The following is a 21,682-nucleotide window of genomic DNA, read 5'->3' as shown; positions in this document are numbered from 1 at the left end:
GGGACCCTGGAGATCAGAATGCCTGCTCTGTTATTCAGCATTTGTGTCTTTTGACCTTCAAAGAGCATTTACATTTTTTTGGTGAGTGGAATATCCCTCATCCCCATATGACTGTGTGTGTTTAAGACGCTGGTTGAAATATGGGTGCCATTTGCAGTAGATGCCGATTCAGTTTCATGGATTATGGTTTTGTGTGTGTGACCCATGGTTGTCATCAATCTACACTTACGGCTCATCATGGCTTGCCCTGGGGTACACAGAGTCTACAGGGGACACACGTGGTCTCTGTTCCCAATGGCTGGTGTGCCAGGGAATGAGTGAGTCAGAGGTAGACCAGCCTTCCTGGGCTTGTGTGACCAGAGAGGGCTCCCTGCATTGCCCAGACAGTGTGAACGTGACCTTTACTTTGTGCCAGGAGACACCCTACCTGGGACTGGCTCAGGGCACAGGAGGGAGGCAACAGAGCCCTGGCTGTGCTCCCTGGTAGGAGGCCTTGTTGGTGTGAGGCTAATGCTTTCTGAGTTCTTCCAGTAGCCGAGAGAAATGCAGATGTGAATCTAGTCTAAAGAAAATGGTGGAGCAGGTCTTATACACACACACACACACACACACACACGCGCATGTTGTGTTGTTCTCTTGACCTGAAATGCTCTCCTTTTTAATCCTAATCTATTCACATTCAATTGCAGGGGTTGTATCAGCCAGGGACTAGTCATACCTGTAATTTATTTTATTAAAAAAAATATTTATTTATTTAAAATTTTTATTTAATTATTGGCTGCACCACGTAGCATGTGGGATCTAGACCCCTGACCAGGGACTGAACCTGTGTCCTCTGCATTGGAAGGCAGAATCCCAATCACTGGACCACCCAGGGAAGTCCCAATAATTATGTATTTGGCTGCGCTGGGTCTTAATAGCAGCACGTGAAATCTTTCAGTTGTGGTATATGGGATCTGGTTCCCCAATGAGGGATTGAACCCAGGCTCCTTGCATGGGGATCTTGGAGTCTCAGCCACTGGGCCACCAGAGACGTCCCCATATTTGTAATTTAAATGTAAAAGCGTATTAATTAGGAAAAGGTAGTTAACTCCTAAAAGCAGTAGTAGAAGAATCTAAGGGGACAGAGGTAGTAAATGCATAAAGCACCTGCTCCCTCTAGGATCGGGGTGGTGAACAAGAACAGACCTGAAGACTTGGCTGGGGGCCTCCAAGGCTGGGATCCCAGGCTGCCCTGGAGACAAGGAGACATGGGCCATGGTCACAGCCTGCCCTGTGGCAGAGAGATTTGTAGGAGAAGACGACCTAGAACTAGTGTGTGGGAGCTGCCTGCTGGGCGGTCAGAGCACTTGCTGGAGCATATGGGCCTGAGTTGGTCCACAGAAGGGGCCCACTAGGTAGTGAGGGTGGGCTGGTCCATGAGGGCCACCGGCAGGTCCCTAAACCCCTGTCCTGCTGGCTGATGAGCTGGAAGCCGCCCAGTGGGGCCGGTAGGGAGCCTCCTTGTGCTGCTGTGGTCTTGCAATGTCCACCCCCGCCCCCAAGCCCCGCTGTTGACCAAGCCTAATAGTGACCCATCTGACACAGGAGAAGTGGCACAGGGTCAGTGCAGTATCATAGCGCGTGGCAAGGAAGGGTGGATTGGCAGGGCCTAAGGACAGCCTCCAAGTGCCTGGGGTCCGGGGCATCCCTTTGCTATAGACGGAGCGGGTAGGTGGGCTCCCTGGCTGCTGGGACCAGGGTATTTGGGGCTGCAGCATTCTCTTTTTAATTCTTACAGTAACAGTTTTCTGTGTGGTTCACTTGGCAACTAATCATGCAGAATCTTTGAACATTTCTTCCATCTTTGTTGCCTACCGTTATTTAACTCTTCACCTGGTATCTTGCCTCCAACATGCTCTTAATTATGTGAGCATCCTTCGTAGCACTTGAGAGTGTAAGTCCATCATAAATATTCACTCTCCTGGTTGACTTACAGGAGGAAGAGGGTACCAGGTTCCCACAGAGCCCTGGGCCTCCCTTGTCTTCTGTTTGTGCCCATGGCTCCATCCTGTTCAGGAACTGTAGCTCCAGGAAGGCAGGACCCTCAAAATTCCAAGATCCTCAGCAGAGTTGGGGTGGTGACTGGGGATGTGCAGCCTGGGGGCGGGTGGGGGCCACATCCCACTCCAGAGGGATAGGTGGGCATCAGGAGGGGAGAGTTAAGGCTGGCCTGTCTTGCACCGCCTGGCCTGCTGCCCACCCTATGTGCCTAATGCCCCTCTGTGACGTTTTCTTCCAGTTAACAGGAGATCCCGGCTAAAGTCTGCTGAGTTAAAGAGCCCTGGGACTGAAGTGCTTTCTAGACCTTGCTTTGACATTTATTAGCTTTTTCTATAATCAAAACATCTGAGTTTCTTGTCCTTAAAGACACCTGTACTTGCTTCCCTAAATTGCTGGAAGAATTAAAAAAATAATGACTTTGGCATCTTTGAAAATTGTAGACCTTCAAACAGACAGTGTCATTAGTATGGCTGAGGGGTGGGTGGCAAATGCGTGAACTTAGCATATCCTTGAATGAATCATAAATGTATCAGAACTAGTTGAAAACCTTACACATGCTTGTTTCCGTGGGAGTGGGACTCAGACCAGGTAAATTTTAAAGGAAAGGCGATCAGAAGTGTCAGGCCATGTTGGGCCATGTCTGGAGGCTGGCTGCAGTTGGAGGTTGGAATTGACTGGTCTGGGTACCAGAAGACTGAAGGTGAATGATGGGGTGGTGTCTGTGTGTGTATGTGTGTGTGTACCAGGAGACTGAAGGTGAATGATGGGGTGTGTGGTTGAAGGTGAATGATGGGTGTGTGTGTGTGTGTGTGTGTACCAGGAGAGAATGATGGTGTGTGTGTGTGTGTGTGTGTGTACCAGGAGACTGAAGGTGAATGATGGGGTGTGTGAGTGTGTGTGTGTGCACCAGGAGACTGAAGGTGAATGATGGGGGGTGTGTGTGTGTGTGTGTGTACCAGAGACTGAAGAAGGTGAATGGTGTGTGCCATGTGTGTGTGTACCAGGAGACTGAAGGTGAATGATGGGGTGTGTGTGTACCAGGAGACTGAAGGTGAATGATGGGGTGTGTGTGTACCAGGAGACTGAAGGTGAATGATGGGGTGTGTGTGTGTGTGTGTACCAGGAGACTGAAGGTGAATGATGGGTGTGTGTGTGTGTGTGTGTACCAGGAGACTGAAGGTGAATGATGGGGTGTGTGTGTGTACCAGGAGACTGTGAATGATGGGGTGTGTGTGTGTGTGTGTGTGTACCAAGGTGAATGATGGGGTGTGTGTGTGTGTGTGTACCAGGAGACTGAAGGTGAATGATGGGGTGTGTGTGTGTGTGTGTGTGTACCAGGAGACTGAAGGTGAATGATGGGGTGTGTGTGTGTGTACCAGGAGACTGTGAATGATGGGGGTGTGTGTGTGTGTGTGTACAGGAGACTGAAGGTGAATGATGGGGTGTGTGTGTGTGTGTGTGTACCAGGAGACTGAAGGTGAATGATGGGGGTGTGTATGTGTGTATACCAGGAGACGGAAGGTGAATGATGGGGGGGTATGTGTACCAGGAGACTGAAGGTGAATGTGTGTGTAGGTGTACCAGACTGAAGGTGAATGATGGGTGTGTGTGTGTGTGTGTACCAGGAGACTGAAGGTGAATGATGGGATGTGAAGTGTGTTGTGGTGTGTGTACCAGGAGACTGAAGGTGAATGATGGGATGTGTGTGTGTGTGTGTGTACCAGGAGACTGAAGGTGAATGATGGGTGTGTGTGTGTGTGTGTGTGTGTGTGTGTACCAGGAGACTGAGGTGAATGATGGGGTGTGTGTGTGTGTGTGTACCAGGAGACTGAAGGTGAATGATGGGGTGTGTGTGTGTGTGTGTGTGTACCAGGAGACTGAAGGTGAATGATGGGGTGGTCTGTGTGTGTGTGTGTACCAGGAGACTGAAGGTGAATGATGGGGTGTGTGTGTGTGTGTGTGTGTGTGTGTGTGTACCAGGAGACTGAAGGTGAATGATGGGTGTGTGTGTGTGTGTGTAATGAGGAGACTGAAGGTGAATGATGGTGTGTGTGTGTGTGTGTGTGTGTGTGTACCAGGAGACTGAAGGTGAATGATGGGGTGTGTGTGTGTGTACCAGGAGATGGTGAATGTGTGTGTGTGTGTGTGTGTACCAGGAGACTGAAGGTGAATGATGGGTGTGTGTGTGTGTACCAGGAGACTGAAGGTGAATGATGGTATGTGTGTATGTGTGTGTGTGTGTGTGTGTGTACCAGGAGACTGAAGGTGAATGATGGGGTGTGTGTGTGTGTGTGTGTGCCAGGAGACTGAAGGTGAATGATGGGGTGTGTGTGTGTGTGTGTGTGTGTACCAGGAGACTGGGGAATGATGGGAATCATGTTCATCCACGCAGAGGGGTGAATCAGGAAAGGAGGAAAGAGAAGTGCGCCCAGTGGGCAATGGGCACTCACGTCTCTCTGGCCCCGTCTGTCTCCCTGCAGGTGCACCTCCGCTCTGCCAGGCGCCTCTGTGAGCTCTGCTGTGCCAACCGGGGCACGTTCATCAAGGTGGGCCAGCACCTGGGGGCTCTGGACTACCTGCTGCCGGAGGAGTACACCAGCACGCTGAAGGTGCTACACAGCCAGGCCCCGCAGAGCAGCATGAAGGAAGTCCGCCAGGTCATCCGCGAGGACCTGGGCAAAGAGGTACCCGCCTCCGCCGGGAGGGGTGGGTCCCTTCCTGTACAGTGTGTTTCCAGAAAGACCCTGCAGAGTTCTTGGCTTGGCCCCAGGCCCTGGGGATCCAACAGAGGTGGGGAGCACGGAAACTTTCAGTGTGAAATCAGAGAGGTTAGAAGGAACCTGAGTGGCCCTCAGTAAATATATTACTTGGACCATATGAAATAGTTATATGTTTAGACTGTTTTCAACCTGTAACCTAGTACGATTCATACGCTTCAATCTAATAGTTGCTGTCAGTTGTTGAGAGTTTACTGTGTGCTCCAAACTCTGTTGTTTCCCACACGTTATTTCACTTAGTCCTTATGGCAAACCTACAAGACACACACTATCAATAAGCCTGTTTGGTGGATGAGGGATGGAGGCTTAGAGTGATCAGGTAAAGTGTCCAAGGGGACTGTTAGTACACAGTTCTGGCACCCTGCTCTATCAGTGAGCTGTCCTAATCATTCAGTGCAGTGGCTTCTGGGACATCGCTGGGCCTCTGCTTGATTGCCTCCAGTGACAGGAAGCTTATTCTCTTATGGGCTGCCTGATGTGGTCTGCTCTATTATCAGTCATCTCTAATTGTAATAAGTGCTTCCTCCTGAGGGCTGATGCCTGCTTCCTCAAACTTCTCTGATCTTCATTCTGACCCTGGAGCCACAGACAAAGGGGCTGAGGGCCATTCTGTATGTGGCCCTGGTCACGCTCCTTTGGACTCACGCCAGTGACCTGCAGGATGTGTGGAACCCAGACTGGGCCCAGTGGTGTGGATCCTTGTTGGCCTGATCCACTCATCGTGATTCTGGGGAGGGAGTGGTTGGAACAGCCATCTGCAAGGATCTACAGAGCAGGCCCAGGCTTACGGACTATGTGCTAGAATTTCATGGTACCTAAGACAACTCTATTCAGTAAAGCTTTTCTCCCTTCACCTATTACATTTGAAATTCTCCTTTTTTTAAAAAATTATTTTTCTTTTTTCCCTTTTTTAATTTTTTTTTTTTTTTCTATGAAGCAGAGCATATGGGATCTTAGTTCCCTAACCAGGGATCAAAGCCATACCCTCTGCATTAGAAGTATGGAGTTTTAGCCCCTGGTCCGCCAGGGAAGTCCCTGCAATTCTCCTCTTAGAGAGAGAATCCTTTGGATCTTCTAGGATTTTTCTGAGCAAAATAATCTTAAATGTCAAGCCTAGATCAGCTGACGCCTTTCCTGAAATTATTTTATTACCTCTGATACTTCCCAATTTCCCCAAATAAAATCTTTAGCTGGGCTTTCGAGATCCACCCCGTCCACTTTCAGCTTGCCATGGTCTTCGTCTGCCTGGAGTCTCTTTACTCCACCCTCTCCCTGTCAGTCATTCCTTGTGTTCCTAGGCCACTGGCTCATCTGTCTGTCTGTCTACCAAATGCCGGGCACTGTGCTAGATGCTGGGGGTCCTGGCCAAATCCCAGCTCTCCCATGAAGTCTTCTCTGACCATCTGCACACCTTTGCTCCCTCCACTTGTTCTTCTCGTGGGTTGGTTAGTTGTGTCTAGGTAGTTTCACCACAAATTGTGAAGTCTGGGGATGAACACCATGGTGGTCCTTTTATTCCTGTCTGCAGTTCCAGAATAGTACGTGGTGTATCGGGGGTGCCGGTGTTTGTTTAATGAACCAATGATGGATAAGTGACAGTTTCCTTAGGCCACTGAGGGCCAGGCGGAGAGTTGGGGCAGAGGGTCATAAAGCTCAGTTGTTCCGTTTCTGCTGATTTGCGTGCAGCTGGCCCTGACTGTCGGTCCCTTAATGTAGAGCTGGCATCACATGCCTGGCATCCCTCCAGAGAAGTCCCACTCCTCACTGATGGCCTGGCCTGGCTTGGCCTCATTATTGGACTCTCTGGGAGAGGCATGGGCACTGGATCACCCAGGAGGGCTCCTTTCTCCTGGGCCCAGGTGCCCACAAGGTTTTGTTTGTGCCCTCCAAGAGCCTGTCTCCCCAGTCCTGTGTACATTTTGTAATCAAATCCCACTGGCCTCCGAAGTCAAATTCCCTGGGGGTTCTCAGTCCCTTTGGCCAGATCCCCAGGTTGGGAAATCTGCTGTAGGTCCTAGAACTTTCTCAGCAGCACTAGAATTTGTTTGGTATAATGGTTCTGAGCATAGACACCTCTGTGGACTTCCTTCCTATGGAGGAACATCTCCTCCAAGGGGATGGGGCGGGGGTGGAAGATTGAGTGAAGAGTAGACCTGATTTAGGGCTGAGTCAGGAGCAGGCCACAGGCTGGGCAGAGTGGGGTGAGGATGGAGGGGCTGCAGGCCGGGGGGACAGCAGCAGCGTGGCTCAGCCCTCGTGTGCCTGTTTCTTGCCAAGACGGTTGGCCTCCTGCTTCCTACAGCAATGAGATGCACCCCCAAATGAACACTAAATAAGTCACTGTAATAGCAGTGTGAAGTGCACCATTGCTGGGCACTGTGGCAGCTCAGCGGGGGTGGAGGCAGGAAGAGAAGGCAGCAGCTTAACCTTGGAGCTGGAGGGGGAGGTGAGAGCAGGGCAGCAGCTTTCCTCCAGGCCAGGGTGGAGCGAGACGGGAAGTTCGGGGCATCAGCAGTCATGGTGTGCCTGCCCGCCCAGCCGGCTGCAGGGTGTCTACAGTTGGGAGACGCTGCCTGCGTCTTCAGGGCCCCTTCTCTTGGCAACCCCCTCGCCCAGCCAAGCCATCCTGAGCGTGGTGGCCTGTGTCTCCTGCCCCACAGCTGGTCATGAGCCTGCTGAGAGAAGGAGACTAATGTCAAGGCCATGGCTTGGAGGGCACGTCCCTCCTGGCTGGGAAGCTCAGAAGCCTCAGGGTTCTTACCCCGGCCCCCACAGACACACAGTCAAAGTCTTGCCTCACCCCTTCCTCCCCCTCCCTGCCGGGAAGATGGCATTTGTTCCCGGTTCCACACTTTCTCAGCCTGTGGGCGGAGGGAGGGGAAAGGGGGCTGCGTGGGAAGCAGGGTAGGCGGGTGTCGGGGAGTCAGGGTGGGGAAAGTCACTCACTCTACCCTTCCCTCCTCCCCCAGCCCCTCCCGTGACACTTCTTGGGGAGCAGCCCTCCCCGCCCCCCCCTCATCCTCCCAGGAAGACGTTTAAGCTGGCTCCTCTAATCCTGAGCACCACGCCCGCCCCGGGACCCTCCATTTCATCCCTGGTTCCAGGAGCGGTTAAAGGAAGCTGAGTCTGCCGTGCGTCACTGTCTTCTTCCTAGGTCCGAGTCCTCGGGTGGACCCTGAGGTCACCTGGAGCTCAAAGACTGCACACGTGTTCAGTTGCTCACTTGCTCTTTGTGGCCCCATAGACTGTAGCCTGCCAAGCTCTTCTGTCCATGGAATTTTCCAGGCAAGACTACTTAAGTGGGTTGCCATTTCCTTTTCCAGGGGGATCTTCCCGACCCAGGGATGGATCCCATGTCTCCTGCATTGGCAGGTGGATTCTTTACCACTGAGCCACCAGAGAAGCCCCAAAGATCGGTCACGTGGCTGCCCCTAAATCTCACACTGAGGAGAGGAGAGGGGTGACCAAAGAGGAGTTAGAGGCTGGTGTGCCCCAGCCTGCCCTGACTGGCTCCGAGTCTGCCTTGTGAGCAGAGCCCTTAGCGCTCTCAGACTGATTCCTGTCCCTGGAGGATAGCACTGGCCCTGAGGGGATGTCCCCAGCCTGGGGCGTGAGGGTGAGGTTGCAGCTCTTCTGGACTCTGTGATGTACGTTTGGTGTTAGATCAGTTCACATCCCTGGACAGCAGGCAGTGCCGTCAGTGTCGAGGTGAGAGCAGGTGAAGTGATCCCATTCCCGGCATAGGGACTGGCCTCTTTCGGGAGGTGGGGTGCTGCTAGTGGGGGGACCATGTAGCTAAGGGAGCGGCATGTGAGGGGTGGGATGAGACCTCAGATCTTTTGATCTTCTGGCCAGTGCTTTGTCTCCTATGTAGCAGAACTGTTTGGCAGAAACCCTTTAGGAATCACTTTTTATGTGTCTGTGCCTTAGGAGTTTCTATCCTTACCAAAAAGAAGCTTACTTTTTTCCTTTTATTTTGAATGTTAGGCTTATGTCTTGCACGACAGGTTGAGCAGTCAGCAGTCAGAGCTCTAGGAGGTGGGGTCATTGCTTCTGCCTGAAAGTGACTTGAATCTGGAGTGGGTTGGGGTTGGTCTCAGTCTTGTCTCCTGACCACCCTTGGGGCGGCGGGTCCAGGCGCAGTGCTGATCCTGACCAGCAGATGGCGCCTGAGCTTGAGTGTCTGGGAGGGCTGTTGAAGTCCTTTGCTCCTTACGAAGGGAGCCCTGATGGCTGGATGAGACTCTGGTTCTTTCTACTCCTGGGCATGGTCCCTGCTGTGGAGCGGGGCTGACAGCTCTGTACTCTGAATGGGGCAGACGCAAGCTTAAGTTATGAGACTGTTGACCACCCTGGGTTTCAGGAGCTCTTGGCGCTATGCTGGAGGACCTGGCCAGGTTCTTCGTGCTGACCACCAACCCATCCTTAGAGCTTCTTCATTTGGAGTAGGAGTTCTCTAAGGCCCCTGTAGGCTCTAACAACATTCAGTTCTGTGGTTCAACACCTTTTCCTTGACTATCCTCTCTCTCTCTCTCTCTCTCTCTCTCTCTCTCTCTCTATATATATATATATTTTTTTTTTTTCATTCTGTCTGTTGTCTAAGCAGCTGGTATTTAGGGGGAAAGGTACAGAGCTGGAAGTTGTAGCTACAGTCAACATGGGTAAAACCTTCCTTCTGGCCCGTATAGTCTAGGGTCAACAGGAGGTACACCCATTGCTGTAATACCTGGTCCTGTGGGGAGGGGGAGGAGATGGCGGGGGAGAGAGATATTACATTTGGGTGGGTGGAAGCTTTTGCAGCCCATTGTGTCTCATCTAGGTTCTCAAAGATGGGTGGGGTTGGGGGAGGTGGAGGTTGGAGGAGGGGGTCACCAGTTAATGAAATGGGCCTAAGATGCAGGCTGTGGAAAGCATAAAACACAGGGGAGTGCATGGTGAAGTCTTGCTGACTGGCAGAGGGAGTTCAGCCTGGTGACTCGCGGGGCCGAGGTGTAAAGCTGGGGCTGAGGTTACATTACTAAAGGTCTTTGGATGTTCTTTTCATAAGGTGAGCCTGAAATAGGAGGGCTTGGAGAGGTTATCAACAAAGAGGAATGGAGTGGAGCTGAATTTCCTTAATAACATGGGAGATGAGGTGGGGGAGGTGAGGCTGGAGGTTTGAGGTGGGTGGAGAGCTTGGGGGCAGGAGTCACAGTGGGACTCAGGAAGAGATAAGAGACTTTTCAGCTGCACTGGTACAGTTATCTTTGGTTGTGCACACACACACACACACACACATCTCTCCCCCCTCCTGGAACACACATGGACAAGTCCAGTCTCCTTATGATACATTTCAGTGAGAGATCCAGTTTCGTCTGTTGTGCTGGAACATAGCTGTATCAGATGATGTTCTTCCCAACTCTGGAACTCGATGAAAAACGAAAGGAAATGAGGTCAGGGGCCAGAGTTCAGAAACACCTTTGTGAGGGGCTGTGTTTGTGCTGGTGCTGAAGGCTTGGGGTTTGGCTTCTGTCCTCCAAAACACATTTTATCAGTCTTTTCCCTCCTGAGCTTCCATGGGGTGGGGTTTCTAGACTTGACCTGGTTTTGTAACCCCCTTGTGGCACCCAGGGACAAGTGCTCAAATGTTTCTGAGGGACCATCCAACCTGAGTGGCTGTGAGGATGCAGACAAGAACCATTGCAATTCAGTTGGGGAAACGCACCTCTCATTGTTTCACACGCACCTACAGATAATAGGTACAGGGTGAGTTTCAGGTGTCAGCAAAAGGTCAGAAAGGAGGGAAAGAAGCCCTGCTCCCAAGAACATCATTTGTTTATTGAGTGGTGGGGGTGGCAGAGAGAAGGCCCTGCTGACAAGAGGGGCAGCGGAGGCAAAAGCAGACGGGGGGAGGTGAGGGCAGGGTGCTCTTGGCCCATGTGAGAGGTTCCTGGTGAGTGGAGCCCCAGGTGGGCACAGCGCAGAGACTGGGGCAGAGGCTTGGGTGGGTGGTGGGGGAGGGGCCGGGGGAGGGGACTTGCAGAGGGAGTGGCCAACTCTGGGGTGACCTTTATCATTTCCGCACGTTTGCATTCAGGACCTCATGCTGGCGTGCAGAGAACTTTGTGAGAACGAGGACAAGGTGCCCCAGCTGGGTCTTGCTTTCACGTGGCCGTCAAGCTCCTATATTGAGCCTTTGAGGTGGGCAGGAGCCAGAAGCTGCCTGTTGGCTTTATTGGCCTCATAACCAGGACTTCCCTGGTGGCTCAGATGATAAAGCATCTGCCTACAATGTGGAAGACCTGGGTTCAATCCCTGGGTTGGGAAGATCTCCTGGAGAAGGCAGTGGCAACCCATTCCAGCATTCTTGCCTGGAAAATCCCATGGACGGGGGAGCCTGGTAGGCTGCAGTCCACGGGGTCGCAAAGAGTCGGACACGAGTGAGCAACTTCGAGACCTCGGACAAGCAACTTATCTTCTCTGTCCCTCAGGTTCCTCTTTAGTACAATGGAGTTAATGATGGTACCTTACCTCCTCAGCTTGCTGCAGGGATGAAATGAATCAATGAATGTGGAGCGTGGAGCCAACGTCTGGCACAGAGCAGGTGGCCAGCAAACATGAGCTACCACTTCTGTGTTGTGCTGGATGCCTTCGGTGTGTGAGGAACCAAGGTCCTGAGGGACTTGAAATGGTGGAGTTGGGTCTTTAACCATGTTTTCTGATACAAGACTATGGTTCTCTGTCCCCGATGCTATTTTTCTAGAAGAATGGGCCTTTCCCTCCCCCTCCCCTCCCACTGGTACCCAGTGTTCCATCTAGTGGCCAGCCGCAGCCCTCACTGGTGGAAGCCTCCCTCAGGCTGCCTTGGAGCCTGTCCCCAGGCTTCTTGAGAGCCTCCCTCCACCCTGGGAGGCTGCCAGTGGCTCACTGGGCACTTTCCTGAGGCTACTCAGCAGCGCCTGCAGTGTGGTCTTGGACTGACTCCACAGATGGGATAGAGCCATGGGTGTCCGGGGTCAGGGAGCTGGTGGCTGTGTTGTGTCTAGTGACAGCTGACGGTGAACAATGTTGGATTTGCGATATCCAAAGAAGAAGATTTAGCTTCAGGACCAGGGACCAGGCTTGATCACTCCAGAGCTTTTGTGTAGCAGAGTTTTATTAATGAGAAAAAGGGGCAGAGAAAGCTTCTGACACAGACACTGGAAGGGGGGCGGAGCGTGCCCCCCTTGCTAGTGTGAGCAAGGGAGCTATATCCTTTTTTAATTGGTTGTTACAATAAATCAAAAGAATTTTACCAGACCCACTCCCACACTTACATTTTAGGATAACAGGGTTAGAACTTAACAATAGAAAGATCCTACCAGACCCACTCCCATAATATACATTCTAAGATATCAGGCTGAGCGCCGAAGAATTGATGCGTTTGAACTGTGGTGTTGGAGAAGACTCTTGAGAGTCCCTTGGACTGCAAGGTGATCCAACCAGTCCATCCTAAAGGAGATCAGTCCTGAGTGTTCATTGGAAGGACTGATGTTGAAGCTGAAACTCCAGTACTTGGGCCACCTGATGTGCAGAGCTGAGTCATTTGAAAAGACCCTGATGCTGGGAAAGATTGAGGGCAGGAGGAGAAGGGGATGACAGAGGATGAGATGGTTGGATGGCATCACGGACTCGATGGACATGGTTTTGAGTAAACAACGGGAGTTAGTGATGGACAGGGAGGCCTGGTGTGCTGCAGTCCATGCGGTCACAGAGTCAGACAGGACTGAGCGACTGAACTAAACTGACTGAACATATCAGGATTAGTCAGAAGGTTTTCAGGAAGGAGAAACTGTCCTCAAGCAGGATACATTATTGTTATATAATCCCTAGTACAGAGTTTAAACAGTTGTGTAATCATCAGTTCCAGGCTTAAAGAAGAAAAACTGTTTTATGTGACTCAGACTAAGGAATGTAGAGGAAAAGAAAAAGTTTGTCGTTTCCTCGTCCTTGAGACCCCCAGACCTCTCTCTCCTCCTCTGGGACCCCAGACTTCTCATCAACCTGCCTAGGAATTGACTCTCTCACTAGGGCCCCTCGTGCCTGCCTCACCTGAGGGATGGCAGCTGGGCTCAACTTCCCTTGTCCTGGAGGAGTTGGGTATGGGGTGGGTGACAAACATGCTCCGGGTTGAACTGGGGCTGGAGAAGAGTGTAGAGGACAGGCTGCAGGGGGATTGCGCCTACCCCGGGGCCTGTGGAAGCTTTCCTCCTCGATGACAGCCGCCTCTGTGGTCCAGTGTTCCCCGCTGCCTTCTTTCCAATGCCGATCCAACTCCTCCCTGTGCTTCTCTGACTTCCCTCATACTTTTGATGGAGCTCTCCTCTGTGTCAGCCCCGGGGTCCCCGCCCTCGGGGTGGGGTTGGGGGGCTCCTGCCTGGTTTTTATACACCCCGGCAGGGGGCGGGCCAAGGTGGGCTCGGCCTTTATACCACCCCCAGGGCTGCTCTGCTGGCCTGGAGCTGGGCACCAGTCGAGGGCTGCAGCTGTCTGTAGACCTGCTTCTTTTGGTCTTCAGAAGAGCCTTGGAGTTTGTTCTGGCGTCTGGTTCCTTCGTCTCCCCAGACAGTGCCCCGCCTCCCCCAGGCTTCTGGGAGGGGAGCAGAAGGCGCTGGAGTGCGGGCAGGACCCGGTGTGCCGAGCGGGGAGACGACCCTCTCCGCCGACTTGGGCTCCTCCAGCCTTCCCAGCAGCTCTCAATAAAAAACGCATTTATATTAAAAACACATAATGAAAAATAGAAAAACATTTTTTCCCCCAATAATGCCGAACATCCAAAGGAGATTTTTATCAATAATGGGAGAGAGATTTGGGTTGGTAATTTAACGAGCGGGAGATGGATGGCAGGCAGTGTCCCTGTCAGCGGACAGACGGTGCGCCCTTAGTCCCGGGACTGAGGCGCCGCCTGCTCTCCCCGCCCGCCCCGGGCCCGCGCCCTTCCCCTGGGCGGGGGCGCCCGTCCCGCCTGGTGGACCCGCACAGCCGGGCCGCGGCCCCCTCCCTCCTGGGCACCGAGGCCCCGGGCAGCCGGGCGCCCCCTTGCGCCCCGTCCTCCGCAGCCTCACACAAGCGCCCTGACCGCTCGGGTGTCTCCCGCCAGCCGGCCTCTGCTCCTCAGGCCCCCCTCTCGTCCCTCCTTGTTCCTCAGGCTTTCTCCTCCTCTAAGCTCCCACTCTCACCACCACTGCCGCTGCTACTGTGACAACAGCAACACTACACACACACACACACACAGACATGGAGACACATACACATAGACACACGCACAGATGGACACACACACATAGACACAGATGGACACACAGGCGCACGCACACACACACTCAGACACACACAGAGACACGTAGACACACACACATAGACACAGATGGACACACACAGACAGACACAGATAGACAGACACACAGACACACACATAGATGGACACACACAGACACACATAGATGGACACATAGACACACACTCAGACACATACACATACAGAGACACGTAGACAGACACACACATAGACACAGATGGACACACACAGACACACACACACAGACACTCAGACACACAGACACACGCATAGACACATGCATAGATGGACACATACAGACACACAGATGGACACATAGACACACACACACATAGACACACAGATGGACACATGCACAGACACACAGATGGACACACACACAGACACACGCACAGATGGACACACACACACAGATGGACACACACAGACACAAACACACACACAGACACACACACAGATGGACACATGCACAGACACACAGAGGCATAGACACACACACACACACACAGACACACACACAGATGGACACATGCACAGACACACACATAGATGGACAGACACAGACACACACAGATACACACACAGATGGACACATGCACAGACACACACACACACACAGATGGACACACAAACACACACACACAGATGGACACACACAGACACACACAGATGGACACATGCAAAAAACACACACATACTGACACATACACAGATGGACACACACACACACATACTGACACATACACATATGGACACATGCACAGACACACACATACTGACACAGACACACACACATAGACACACACACACGGACACACACAGACATACACACAGATGGACACATGCCCAGACACACACACATACTGACACAGACACACACATAGACACAAACACATAGACACACATATAGATGGACACATACACAGACAGACACACACATACAGACACAGACACACACACTGTGGATGCCTGTGACACACAGATGGACACAGACACACACACACACACACACACACCGTGAATGCCTGTCAGGCGTCAGGCATTGCTGTAGAGCTTTCACATGGATCAACTCACTTCTCACTAGAACTCTCTGAGATGGGTACTGGTATTCCTCGCTTTACAGCTGGGAAACTGAGGTGCAGTGTCTGGTGAAGTGGTCCCCCTGGGCCTCCCCAGGTACCCCCCCAGTCAGGATTAATGGCTCTTTTGTGTTTCCCTACTCCGGTGCCACTCTTAGGCAGTTGTCTGTTGTGTTAAGATTGGTTACCTCCCCATCTTATCCCCAGTGGGGCCTAGTGTGGGCTCTGCACATAGTAGGTGTTGTGATGTGGTTGGGTTGACTTCTGAGCTATTTCAGATGCCCCTGTCCCCTTGAACAGGCTGGCCTTCTCTTTCGGCCTGGTGGTCTGGTTGTCTCAGAGGGCAGTTTATGTTCCTGGGATGGCAGGTCCCTTCACCCTCGTCTTGGGGTTTCCTCAGGATGCTGTCCATGCCCAGCACACAGAAGGTGCTTAATAATGGGTTATAACATGCGCCAAGACACTCCATCAGAGGCAGGGCATCATGGCTCGGGGTTGCGGGGCCTGGGGTTCTCAGGGAGGCCAGCTCTGCCCTGCCTCGGTCTTGGTCCCACTGTTCCCTGGGATGTTCCTGTACAAGCCTGTAGAGTGCTGTATGAGGGTGTGTCTGGGGCTATTTAAATGATGGGCTGATGGGAGGCCAGGGTTTGGAAGGAGCAAAAAGATCATTTCTGAGGCAGCATGGCATAAAGGTTAATAAAACAGGCTCTGGATTCAGCAGGCTTTGCCCAGACCCTGAATCTATCATATTCTCACTATAGCGTTAGTTCTTTCTTTTAAAAAAAGCTCTATTTATTTCATTCATTTATTTGTCTGCACCTAGTCTTAGTTGCGGCGTGCGGGATCTAGTTCCCTGACCAGGGATGGGACCTGGGCCCCCTGCATTGGGAGCTCAGAGTCTTAGCCCCGGGCCCACCAGGGAAGTCCCTCATTGGTTTTTTTTTTTTTCCCCTGAACTTTAGTTTCCTCATCTGTAAACAGGAATGATAATAGAACCTTTGCATTAACAGGGCTGTGATGAGGATTGAAAGGCTAGACCATCTAAAATGCAGGGCCCAGCTTATCGTGAGTCCCAGCAGCTGTTAGCTGTGGTTGTTGTGTGTGGGGTTGTGAGGAAGAAACAAAGCAGTAAGACAGGATCCTCACTTTATATCCATCCCCTCACCTGGGTGCCCAGATCTTCCTGGGGTTTGACAAATGCTGTATCTTCTCATTGAGCCCTAGCTGACCGGAGGCAGCTGCTTTAGACAGCAGTTATCCCAGAGTGTCACTAACTCATGGGTTATATGGATTTTGAAATCATCTTGTCCAAGCCTGGTTTTGTTTTTGTTTTTTTTTGCAGGTGAGGAAACTGAGGCTCAGAGAGGGGAAGTAACTTTCCCAGAGTGGCACAGCTGCTTGGTGGTAAAGGCAGGAGTGGAACCTGGGTCTCCCAACCCCTAACCCAGGGCTCGTCCTCCTGGACTTTCTGTTCGGGGCTGGAAGCTTTGTGCCCGGAAGATGGGGGCTGGCATGGGAAACGAGGCCATTCTTGTTCTCAGCGAAACCCAGAGGGCCTCAGGTAGCTTCCACCCTGCTTGGGACCGTGGAGTCCCCTGTGGACTTCGAGGAGGCTGGATGTCCCTAAGTTCACCCCCCAAGGGGATGGGATTCTGTTCTTTGTATCCTTCTGTCAGCCCCATCTGTGGTTTGAGGCGATTCTACCCATTTGCTCACCAGTTTGCCCTCAGCCCACAGTCCAGGCTTGGGGTGGTGCCCGTCCCTGGCATCTGGCATGCAGGGATGCCCACATCCTCTGCTGAGCTGCTGTGCCCAGGCTGTTCTGTGAAGAGAGAGCCTCAGCTCATGGTGGCCACATTCACAGACTGATACTTTGCTTGCCCAGAAAATACAGGTTTGTTGAGTGACTGATAGCTCTTACCTCTGTGTCAGGGCTGTGGAGGATACAGAAAGCGTCAAAGCCACGTCCCTCCTTCCCATACCCCCAAAACCAGGCAGACAGAACAGTCCACAGGGGGCATAATTAGAGAAGAATTAAGTGCTCAGCTGTGGGGCTGATGCAGGAGAAATGCAGGGCTCAGGTGGTAAAGAATACGCCTGCAATGCAGCAGACCCTGGTTTGATTCCTGGGGTCCGGAAGATCTGCTGAAGAAGGGATAGGCTACACACTCCAATATTCTTAGGCTTCCCTTGCGGCTCAGCTGGTTAAGAATCCCCCTGCAATGTGTGAGACCTGGGTTGGGAAGATCTGCTGGAGAAGGGATAGGCTACACACTCCAATATTCTTAGGCTTCCCTTGTGGCTCAGCTGGTAAAGAATCCACCTGTAATGCAGAAGGACCTGGGTTCGATCCCTGGGTTGGAAAGATCCCCTGGAGAAGGGAAAGGCTACTCACTCCAGTGTTCTGGCCTGGAGAATTCCATGGACTGTGCAGTCCATGGGGTCACAAAGAGTCGGACACGACAGAGCCACTTTCACTTTCACTTTTCACTTTGTGGGGCAAGTTCAGAAGGGGGTTCTTGGATGAGGTGGGCCATGAACTGGCCCTCACAGGATGAGGAAGATTTAAGGAGGGAGATATAAGAGCATGAGGAGCTGGGCGGTGTGGTGGCTGGGGCTGACCTCAGCTTGTTTCCCACTGAGAGCAGGCCAGGAGGGCTGGAATGACAGGGAACTTGGCTGAGGGTCTGTCAGTTTGCAAAGGCTGTTGTAATGAAGTACAGAGGTCAGGTGGCCTATGCAACAGAAATCTGTTGTTATATAGTTCTGGTGGCTGGAAGTCCAAGATCCCGGTGTCGGCAGGGATGGCTCACCTGTGGGCGTCGGGGAGGCCCTGTTGCGTGCCTCTCCTCTCGCTTCTGGAGGTTTGCAGACAGTCTGTGGATTTCCTTGGCTTATAGAAGCATCACCCCGATTTCTGCCTTCACCCTCACCTGGCGTTCTCCCTCTGTGTGTGTGTGTGTATCTGTGTCTGAATTTCCAGTTTTCATAAATGCAGTCCTGTTGGATCAGGGGGCCAGCCTATGCCACCATGATCTCATCTCAACTAATTACATCTGCAAGGACCCTGTTTGCAAGCAAGTTCATGTCCTAAGCGCTGGAGGCTAACACATGGATATTTGGACACAAATCAACTCATTATCGGTGGTGTGTTGGCTGTGAGGATCAGAATCCCAACTTGAACTAGCGGAGGCAAAAAGGCAGATGTCTTGGCCCATGGAACCACATCTTAGCAAGGGTTGGAGTGGAACTGTGCCTTCCGGGAGCTCTTCCCGGACTCTCCTCTCTGTCTCTCAACTTCTTCCTAAGTGACCTTCATGACCTTCGTGAATGAAGGTGAGCTTCACTCGTGGTTCCCTCCATGACCACTGGCCACCAGCCTCTCTTGGCCTCACCTCTTCCCAGCTGTGGCCCCAGGAGAGACTCTGTCCTCTTCTAGTTTCACTTTACAAAATAAAGTGTTCCCCATCGACCCCCACAACTCAGGTCTATCTGGAACCTCAGACTGTGAGATGAGGTTTTGCAGATGTAAGCAGGCAACCTGAGATGAGTTTATACTGGCTTAGGGTGGACTGCAGTGACTGGTTTGTCCTTTTAAGAAGGCCATGAGACAGTGGGAGCAGAGATCTGAGTGATGTAATGATGATGAACTGAGAGACTCGGAAGATTGCGGGACGCCAGCAGAAGCCAAGAAGATGCACGAAAGCATTCTCCCTTAGAACCTGCAGAGGGAGTGCAGGCCTGCCATCACCTTGATTCCAGGCTTCTAGTCGCCAGAACCGTGAAACAATACATTTGTATTGTTCTAAGACACCCAGTCCAGAGAAGGCAATGGCACCCCACTCCTGTACTCTTGCCTGGAAAATCCCATGGATGGAGGAGCCTGGTAGGCTGCAGTCCATGGGGTCGCTAAGAGTCGGACACGACTGAGCGACTTCCCTTTCACTTTTCACTTTCATGCACTGGAGAAGGAAATGGCAACCCACTCCAGTGTTCTTGCCTGGAGAATCCCAGGGACAGGGGAGCCTGGTGGGCTTCCGTCTATGGGGTCGCACAGAGTCGGATATGACTCAAGCGACTTAGCAGCAGCAGCAGCAGTAAGACACCCAGTCAGTAGTGATTTGGTGTGGTAGCCCTAGGAAGCAAACACGGCATCCATTCTGTACAGACCAGTCACTGTGGTCAGAGGAGGTGGGTCTGTGAGATGTCACTCCCCCCGCCCCCATTCAAACCCCAATACAGTTGGGGTCAGGTGGAAGGGGCAAGGCATACAAAGGCATGAAGAAGAGGGGAAGGCCAACAGAACCAGAGATGTTCATGTCAGTGGATGATAACGGTAGTTTCTGGGTATTTGGTACTTGCGATGTAGTATACCTTGGACGGATGTTTTGTAGGTTTTATTTCTAACCCTTACAGTCATTCTGCAAGGTTGGTAGGTTTTACCATTCCAGTTTTGCATATGAGGCAGCAGAGGCCCTAGAAGGTTAAGAAACATCCAGATCACAAAGCTAAAGGAAGCAGAGGAAGGTTTGGAACTCTGTTGCCTAAGGCCCTGCCCCTCCTGCCTTCTAGCTGCTAGCCCTGAAGAGGAGCTGGTTCCTGGAGGACATTAGAACAGGTGTTAGAATGGGCTTGGGTATGTAAACTTCAGGGAGTAGCCCCAGGTTCCAGCTCTTAGGAGTAATGTTATATCAAATCAGCTAAGTGTGTGTGTGTGTGTGTGTGTGCACGCGCATGTGTGCATGCAGGCATGTGTATGCACATGTGTTATGCAAGCTCCCATGACTAATGAAAAAAACATTTCAGGTAGAGTCAGTCAACAGTGCAAGATGGATGGAGTGGCCCAAGGCAGGAACCTTGGGATGGGGCAGGGACTCTGTCCGTCATTCATGCCTAACAGAGGTGAACTCTCCTTGATGTTTAATCGCTCAGTCGTGTCTGACTCCTTGCGACCCCACGGACTGTAGCCCGCCAGGCTCCTCTGTTCATGGAATCCTCCAGGCAAGAATACTGGAGTGGGTTGCCATTCCCTTCTCCAGGGGATCTTCCTGACCCAGGGATCGAACCTGTGTCTCCTGCATTGGTAGGCGGATTCTTTACTGCTGAGCCACCAGCCTGTTTTAGCTGTCTCCTGGGGCTGAGGCAGGGCCACGTTCTTCCCTCACCATCCCATCCTCCTGCAGCTCCGAGCAAGTGCCCTCAGCTGAACAGTGAGTCAGATGGCTACAAGCCAGAGGATGAGTGCCATAGTCTCTGCCCTTGAAGGAGCTGCCTGGACAGCTGACACCTCATGTCCTCTGGGGCTGCTGGAGGGACTGCAGGGCCCTCATCTTCTCCTTGAATGCAACTGTGGCCTTTTGTCCCCTTCCTGTGGAAAGTTGGTCCCTACTTGCGTCTCTCAGGGCTGGGATTGGTGGCACGGGCAAGGTGGGTGTGATTGCAGTAGTTTCTGTCTCCATGTGAGCCCAACAACTGTCTTTACTGGTGATAGCCAGCGTAGAAGCGATGGTTTGGAGGAGTCCCAGGTTCTGCCCCATCCTATAGAGAATGTAAATGCCAACTTTGGCCCAGTGCTAATGGAACGAGAGCTGCTCATCCTGGTTGGGGGCTCCCAGAAGATGACTCCAAGAAAAGGGTTCCAGGGCAAGTGGTTTTGTGGAAGCTTAGATGCTTGGGCTTCCCAGGTGGTTTAGTGGTAAAGAATCCACCTGTTAAGAAGGAGATGCAGGTTCAATCCCTGGGTCAGGAAGATCCCCTAGAGAAGGAAATGGCAACCTCACTCCAGTATTCCTGCCTGGAGAATTCCATGGAAAGGCGAGCCTGGTGGGCTATAGTCCATGGGGTCGCAGAAGGGTTGGACACAACTGAGCGACTGAGCAACAGGAACAAACAGCAGGTGCTTCCAAGTAGGGAAGTGGGAGTGTGGCCCAGGGCAGAGAAGGCAGCGGTGGCTGTGTGCTCTAAACCAGCTGCCACGGTGGGTGAATGAAGGTTAACTCTGTGGGGAGGCTGGGAAATGGTGCCAAACAGTCTCCTTAGAATTATCCCACCCAACAGCCAGGGAGAAGGTAGCGTGTTTATGCACCAGCTAACTTCCTGAGTGAGGGCTACTCCTGAGGGCTATTAATTCCCGTGGCTTTGGAGGCAGAGTCCTCAGGCACAGATGCAAATATGGAGAATGGCAGTCAGGCCAGAACCAGAGGAAAGACCAGAGGGAATGTGTGGGACCCTTGCACAGTTTGCAGACATCACCTCTTACAACCCTCACAGCTGCCCTGGGAGGGGGAAGTGCAGTTATTCCCATTTCACAGAGGAGCAAACCAAGACCAGAGAGGCTGAGCCACATGCCTGGGGTCACACAGAGAGTATCAGGCAGAGTCAGGAGCAAAAGCCGGCCTGACTGCAGAATCCAGGCTCCTAACCCCTGAGTTCCCTTGCTCTCTGTAAGGAGCCCCCTGCTTTTCACA

The 21,682-nt window shown here is 52.3% G+C and overlaps 1 protein-coding gene across 6 annotated transcripts in view; it reads left to right on the top strand.

The window, feature by feature from the left end:
* ADCK1 (aarF domain containing kinase 1) overlaps positions 1-21,682 on the top strand; it is a 138,278-nt gene that overhangs the window by 58,306 nt on the left and 58,290 nt on the right. For all 6 annotated transcript variants that reach the window (XM_070378441.1, XM_070378438.1, XM_070378437.1 and 3 more), the window contains one exon: positions 4,524-4,727. In XM_070378441.1, the coding sequence (XP_070234542.1) occupies positions 4,683-4,727 (45 nt within the window). In that variant the 5' untranslated portion in view covers positions 4,524-4,682. The remainder of the gene's footprint in view (positions 1-4,523; positions 4,728-21,682) is intronic.

Source organism: Bos mutus, chromosome 10 (assembly GCF_027580195.1).
Source record: "Bos mutus isolate GX-2022 chromosome 10, NWIPB_WYAK_1.1, whole genome shotgun sequence".
Classification (NCBI taxonomy): domain Eukaryota; kingdom Metazoa; phylum Chordata; class Mammalia; order Artiodactyla; family Bovidae; genus Bos; species Bos mutus.
The sequence above is the reverse complement of the archived record's forward strand: the minus strand, read 5'-3'. Positions and strand labels throughout refer to the sequence as shown.